Source organism: Ptychodera flava, chromosome 21 (genome assembly GCF_041260155.1).
Source record: "Ptychodera flava strain L36383 chromosome 21, AS_Pfla_20210202, whole genome shotgun sequence".
Lineage (NCBI taxonomy): Eukaryota > Metazoa > Hemichordata > Enteropneusta > Ptychoderidae > Ptychodera > Ptychodera flava.
This window is the reverse complement of record NC_091948.1, coordinates 10,711,600-10,719,565: the sequence shown is the minus strand read 5'-3', so window position 1 is coordinate 10,719,565 and position 7,966 is coordinate 10,711,600. Positions and strand designations below refer to the sequence as shown.

The following is a 7,966-nucleotide window of genomic DNA, read 5'->3' as shown; positions in this document are numbered from 1 at the left end:
AGTGGGTCTATTACGACGACACAACATGTATCGGATCTTTGAACGGCAAAATAAACCAAAGTGAGTGTAATTCAATAAAATGACCTATACCTGCCTGAACTCTGATTATTGCTCATTCCCTAACTCCTTTTGTGAACAAAATTTCTGGTTCGTTTACGTAATTCGGCTGATTTTCCAAGGAGTACTCAAGATTTTCACTCCAGCAGCGAACTTTGACTTCTATTGATATGATAAGGACTCTGACCGGTCGTCACGTTATTCACGTAGCTGCGTTTCCCCAGCTAGCATCACAGTGACTACGAACGCGTTCGATCTAATCTTTTAATGGCAGGCAGATCTCTTTTTGTAATATTTGGTGACCCTGAAGAGGGCCGTTTGGTTTGTGAGTGAACAATAAAATCAACTCATCACATGACTTTTTAACAGTTGAGAAAGTATCATCCACTTTTCTATCCGTTTTCTCATTGCTTTGAATGTGACATTTTTCTACAGATACATTCAAAACATGCGATATGACTAAGTAACTATATTTGCTTCAATGGATTGGCTGCAAATTTACATCTATCTATCGAAATTTTAAATGCATGACTGCACCAAGAAATAGTTGAAACTCTGCCCCCCCCCCCCCCCCCCCCCCCCCGTTACAAAAGTCTTCACTGGCGCCCTTCAGGATTAGTCAGCACTGTATCCAATGGCCAACGCTAATGGGAAGCCAAGAATTGACATCATTTTGACGAGACAAACGAAATTTACTAACAAAATGATCCACAATTATTCCCGTTAATGCCACAAAAATTTAACACTGAAATCGATATATCGGTAAATTAAACACATCTTTCAAAGCAAACGATACTTTTAGAGTTATTAGCTGCCCACTTATATCGCCATGGTTCATTGAACTCCTCTAATTGTTTTTTTGACATTTAAAGTGGAACGCACACCCCTTTTCAGACTCAAAACGTCATAATTTTCAGTGAGTTAAACTTCTTAATTTTCAGGTAAAACAAAACTGTCTTGGTGAAAATCCTTCCATGTCGCAAAATTTTGTGTAGGTATAGAGAAGCCCGGAAAGTGAAATCGTGATTACCGCAAGGGATTACTGCAATTGTAAAGGTAGAAGTTCAAAATGTCGTTCCCCTCCCGTAATTTTAATGTCGCCTTCTATAGAGAGCTCTGTCTGTCCCGTAGAGTAAACACAACTGTGACATCATTGCCTGTATACGTGTTGGTTCAAATATTAACCTTTTCACTTTCAGCCTTCATTTGACGCAGTATCGTTGTGCGAAGGTGTCGTCCTGCAGCAGCTGCCTCTTGTATCGTGCTCTGGTCATTTGCCATATCACAATATTCCTCGCAATAGAACTGTCAAGACATTTCCCTCCGTCGTGAATTACCCATCTGCTATGTAGAAGTTTAAAGTCATCCTATACGCTAAACGTCAACAGATATATGTTTCGTCTCTATGTAGAGAAAAGGTAGGTGATACAACTATGTTAACAACGTTTCAACTGCAGGTAATATGTATATGGAGGGGTATTTTTTAGAGTACTGTGAAATATTCAAAATGCTGTATGTTTACTCTAGAGATACCACTCGGAAGATATTTTAACATTTGTAATTTTGTAAAAATGCACCAGTATGCGACTTTGTAATTGTGCAATATAGTTGCCCGAGCGTAAGCTTATACCCGGATAGTAATTCCCGTATAACGCATTTTTAGTGTAGGCGTATAACAGGGCCAACTCAATTGGTTTTTCGGAAATGGGTTTTCAAACAATGGGATTTAAAAAAAATTGACAGCCCTAATACTCAATGCCCTGAAAATTGATTAAGTGCATTAATAATTGTTCTTACTAAATTAATTTTTGTGAACAGATGGGCTATTTCATGAAAAAAAATCGTATAAGAGTACGATTTAATAGAAAGTAGGGGCGCATAGTAAGTATGACGTTTCCGAAGATCCCTGATTATTTTTCGATGAAAAAGGTTGCACTCGAGCAACAGACAAAGAACAGGGAATTATAGTCATAAAGCAAGCGGTTATAATTTTGAGATTGGTTTGATATCTCATGACTATCGATTTTGGACGAAATAGCTATACTTTTTTGTCCCCGAGCCCTATTCCCTTAACTTTCGACATAAGTTTCTATTTTTCTGTGTTATCATTGCTGTTGCGATGAAGTGCGAAGGGTGTCCTCCTACAGCCTGCCATCCAATCAGAAACTTCATGTCAGCAAACGACTTACGTGAAGGTCGATAGGATATTGAAATGAGGTCAACATAAGAGGTGTTCACGCGTTGGTCTTAATTTTTGACTCCGTTTATTCTACGACTTTATTCCAATTCGTAAAAACAAAAGTGAGCTGCGGGTATTGACCCTAAGGCAAAAAAGGATTGCTTTCCGTCAGCGCCCGCATCTCTTGATCAAGTGTATTTGTGCCAATATTTGTTTTGTTTCTGAGCAGAGATCGACAATTGAGAAAAGGTGCATGAAAGTCACTAGATGGTGTACTTCATACATACTACATCTCTACCAGAATTCAATAATCAGAAAAAAACATGACAGACAGAATTAATGGTAGCTGTGTTCTTGGAAGGAAAACTGACTGACCGGAACTACAAGAAAAAAAGACAAGAATGCTCGTCAGCGCCCGATGTTTTGGAAACAAGCCATGACCACAAACGTTATGTGTGTGTGTTTGTGTGTGTGCGTATACATACATACATACATACATACATACATACATACATACATACATACATACATACATACATACATACATACATACATACATACATACATACATACATACATACATACATCGCATCTGCATTTTCCACATAACATAATCAGAACGTAAGCTTATAAGCAGACATTCAAGCCCAGATACTTACATCCCCCCCAAGATTTATGTTTCTATTCTTTTTGTGATATTATTAGCTTGCCTGGCTCAATTACCAGCATATAATGAAAAAGCACATGCCTCGAGTGGTTTGTTCATGCTCAGACGAGAACCTTGTGGTTGTTTGTCCTGTTTATCTGAGGTTTTGTGTCTGTTACTCAGTGCGGAAAATGCCTCGGGGACAGATATTCAGACTCTTTTACTTTTCTGGTCCACCGTTTGTGTGGGCTCATTTTGAAGCTCTTTTGGTACTAGTAAAAGGTCACTCGCGAAGCGAGCATTCAGACTAATGTGTGTACATGAGTGTATTTAGAATGGAATCTCTATATACTTACGACTTTGAAAAGAGTGCACTTCCGGTTGTTTACATGGAGGCGGCCATTTTTACTACATTGTAACGGATTTCGTGAAATTAAAGATGTACATCAACCACAAATCCTACTCGACAATGTGTTTTTCCTACAGAAGAGTCTCAATGTTCCAAAGAAAGTGAGAAATTTAGTTCATGATGATTGTTTTCGATCAAAGCCGGTTTCAGTTATCGCTGTGCGCCGCCATGTGGAAACAAGCCAACTCTCGCGAGAACGAACGGTCAACTCATACGAGAATTAAAAATCGTGTGGCGACGAGCCATCAACGTGAATAACAAGTAGTATTTGTTTTGCATCAGACGTCCTCTGTTCCCGGCCCTGTTACAATAAACTGATCTGAATCATGTAATTTATCTGTTTGTAATGATTTTTGTTGAGGAACTTGGCATTTCTAAGTTAAATTGGTATAATTTATTGTTACTCTATAAAACAATTGACGGTCATTCAACCTCGATGGCAAAAATATGCAGCGAACAATACATAGATATTAGCATGCTATTGCCTGATAACATCAATAACAATATATCCTATTCTGCCCTCGCTCTCAGGTCAGACATGTTACATCAATCAATCAATCAATCAAAAACATTTATAAAGCGCCAGGATCAATAACCATGTTATTTTCAAAGGCGCTGAGTTTTTAACATCAGTGTTCATGCGCTTTCGCAAATAAATGAGTCTTGAGTTTTTGTTTAAAAATGTTAACACTTTGGGCCTGTTGAATGTCAGAAGGTAGAGCATTCCAGAGTTGTGGTGCTGTGATGGAGAAAGCACGTCCACCATACGTTTTGAGTCTGTATTTGGGTAAACACAGCAGGTTCTTAGAGTTGGAGCGTAGTGAACGACGGGGTTTATATGGCTTGATCAGATCCTGAATGTAGACTGGGGTCAGACCGTTGAGAGCTTTGTAAGTTAGCAGGAGAATTTTGTAGTCAAGTCTGTACTGAACTGGCAACCAATGAAGACTGCAAAGTACTGGTGATATGTGATCTGTTCTTCTTGAACGGGTGATGATTCTGGCTGCGGTATTTTGAGCTCGTTGAAGCAGCCCGATATTGGATCTGGGGAGACCGTATAGAAGTGAGTTACAGTAATCCAATTTTGACGACAATACAGCATGTATTTTTTAGTTCTTTTTGAGCGTTTTTTTCAGGTAATATTCTTCAAGTTCGATGTGTAATCGCGATATCGATGCGTTACCGTATTTTATCATACATGCATGCTTTGGTTATGACTGTTTTTCTATAGACGCCCCGAAATTAGCGACGAAATCAACTGTAATCGACCTTGCTTGCTTCTGGCTGTACTCATAAAAAGTTGGTTGCTAAGAAGTGATGACAACCGTATCACTTCTTGATATTATTCCGCTATTGGGCCATCCCACTTCAAAGGAGGGTTTATGGAGCACTTTTAAAGCGAACAATTTAAATATTACGATGTCGACACAGGTTTTCACAATTTGAAGAAGATTTATTTTTAGTTTGTAATGACGGTGGATGTAAAACATAGGCTGGAGTTTGTAAAATGTGTGTTTTCGTGTTTTGATGCATGACCTCATTCCTGCGTGAAAGTTATGAGGCCGCCAAAATCGGGTCAAAATACTAGGGCCACGTGCACGCCAGCGTCAAAGGAGCAAGGAGCTCTGCGACATCTATGAATGTACAGTAGATATAATACCCGTACCAGTCAGTTTATCTCGAAGAATTGTACATGTCCCCAGACGTCAAATATGCCGAATTTACCATCTTAGAAAGGAATTTGTGAACGGATTAGGGAAAACATGAAGTGAGTACACTGTATGCTGTAGTGTCGTAACTTGTTCGTGACTTTGTTACTGTGCGAATAAAACATTTCAAAGGTATTTCCGTCGTGTGCTCGTATATTTTCGTTCATGGCTTGCCTAAATAGAACTAAACTTCCTTTAACAACCTAAACGAAAGTTTGACTTTCCCTAGATCTTACATTGTATCTGAAACTCGCACCGCACCGGTGCCAACAGCCGCGATATTGACCAGTGAATCCCAGTGACATGTACAAATCGGAAATATTATGTGCACCTTCAACCTTGTCTGTCGCGAGTACTAGTATGTTGGATTTTTGTGGCTCATTTACGGCTGTAAACGATGTAATTCACCACCTAAATACTTAAACTTGTCGTAAAGCGTTTCTATCATGATGTACTGTCAACTGGAATCTTAATCTTCAGCAGCGAAGACGACATGAAAACACTGCACCGTATGGGACCGGCCGTGAACGATGACAGGTGTCGGCAAATGATACAACTTTTCAATGCGTTTGTTTGTATTTTTTTGGTACAATTGTACTTGTGCCTAAGTGCAATGCCCATGAACTGACTGCAAACAACAAAATTTTGACCATAATCATAATGACGTTTCGGATTGTCATTTGTCTTATTCGCTCAGCTGTTTTATATATACATATACCAACGAAGGTCATGCATACCAGCGAAGATCACGCGTATACGCGTAGTTGTAAGTAGTTCGGTTACAGTGAAAATATAATTCGTATTTTAACATGTTAAAATACGGGTTCATATCAGTATCGTCTAAACAATGGGAGAATGGCAATGCAGGCATAGCATGTATGATAAAAGGGGTTATTACACGAAGTTTGGGCGATACCGCGTCGTATTCGAGTCACTCGAATACGACGCATCGTATTCGAGTGATACGACGCGGTATCGATTTTTAATCAAAAACAATAAATATTTTTTTCATTAAAGGCTTGATTATGAAAATTGATCACATTAGACTCGATACCATATGATGTTTGGATGATAGAATGCGCATGATCAATGCTTTAAGCTCGATTTTAAAATGGTACAGGTCAAGGCAGGTCATGTGCTGCCCGCTCGTGATGTGCAGCCAGCTGCCAGGCTAGGCCAGACAGCCGAGAGGTCATTTGCATATTATAAGGATTTCCGAATGTCAAGGTCAAACACCCAGCCAATTTTGAGAAGAAGATTTTTATAGTATTATTTTTCTGATTTTTCTATGACCTTTGACCTGTCTACTACCTTAGCAGCTCAGGGTCCGAGAGGGCTTGTGTCTATTGAACAATGACCAGTGGGAGACCAAATTGCACACCAAAATTTTGGGGATGCCCCTTGACCTTTGACCTTGGCATCATGCCGCACTTCATTAACTATGCACATATGTAATTCTTGACAACCAAATAGAGCTAGACTTCTGATGGTATATAGGGATAAGTAAGGGAACAAAGTTTTTTTGACAAAATGTCACGTGACCAACCACTTCTTTACCTCATTAATTATGCGCATATCTAATTCTGGTCCAGCCTTTGGAGCTAGAGGTCTGATTTTTGGTATGTAGGGATAACTTTGAAATACAATTTTTCAACATAATGTCACATGACCTCTATGACCTCTGACGTCAAATATACATTTATGTCCATAACTCAGTAACCTCAAGTGCTACACCCGTCATATTTGGTATAATGGGAGACCTAATGACGCCACATCCTGTAGCTCATTAATTTTGCTCATATCTCATTGTAGGCAAGCCAATAAGACTAGAGGTCTATTTTTTGGTGTATAGGGTAACTATGGGATACAATTTTGTTATGTAGGTCATTTCCCCCAACACTCATCATGACCTGAGTTCAATTAGTCTAGAACATTCTCAAGGTCACTGCCCTTAATGACCTCACAACCTTGAATTCAATTAGTCATGTTTGGAATGTTCTGGAAATTTAATTAGTTGTGTAAGAGAGATAATTTTAGAACAGTAATTAGCATGTCAATAAAAGTTCTAGATTGTTCTTATATGCCTTTATGTAAGCACATGGGTATAAAAAGGGACGTGCACAGCTTCCAGTCAGACTTTTGGGATCGTGTCTCTTGTGTGTTACTATAAGTGTTTCGAAACTCCAGCAGTAGTCATTCTCAAGACTTTTCAAGACCTTCACTGCCAACGCTGGATTTATACTGTGGACTTTGTGCAACTTCAAGCCTGCAAGCCAAAGGACTGTTCATTCATCCGACTGACTGTTACAACTCTGAGACTGGAGCTTTGCCGTCCCAGCTGAGATAAGTAGTCTGTACACTTTTAAAGCTTGTACTCTATCCCTGACCTAGCAATTAGTTTTATTTTCGTAATAAATTTTGTTTAAACGTTAACTGCTGAGTTCACCCTTTTGTTCGTTTTCTCTGCACGTAACAATTTTTTTTTTGACAAAATGTCACGTGACCTCTATGACCTTTGACCTCAAATCACCCTTCATATTTGGTATCACGAGATACCTTATAACGCCACATCCTGTACCTCATTTATTATGCACATATCTAATCCTGGGCAGGCCTATAGAGCTAGATGTCAGACTTTTGATATTTAGGGATAACTATGGGATACAATTTTTTGATAAAATATCACGTGATGTCGATGACGTTTTACCATGATGCCACTTCCTGCGCCTCATTAATTATGCGCATATCTATTTCTCGGCAAGTCAATAGAGCTGGAGGTCTGATTTTCGGTATATAGGATAACTATGCGATGCAATTTGTTTTGACAAAATGTCATGTGACCTCGATGACCTTTGACCTAAAAATACGTATATGTCCATAACTCAGTAACCCCCAGCTACATCCTTCATATCACAGGCAGTCATGCTTCAGCAACATCGGTGCTAATTTTAGAGGCTGGCTCCTGA

General features: G+C 39.2%; 1 protein-coding gene across 2 annotated transcripts in view; it reads left to right on the top strand.

Annotated features, from left to right (window-relative positions):
• The first annotated feature begins 1,262 nt into the window (after positions 1-1,262).
• The window catches only part of LOC139121387 (uncharacterized), a 44,940-nt gene continuing 38,236 nt past the window's right edge, over positions 1,263-7,966 (top strand). The window contains exon 1 of one of the 2 annotated variants that reach the window (XM_070686217.1): positions 1,263-1,475. In XM_070686217.1, coding sequence (XP_070542318.1) covers positions 1,450-1,475 — 26 coding nt within the window. In that variant the 5' untranslated portion in view covers positions 1,263-1,449. The remainder of the gene's footprint in view (positions 1,476-7,966) is intronic. The other variant, XM_070686216.1, reaches the window with a different exon arrangement.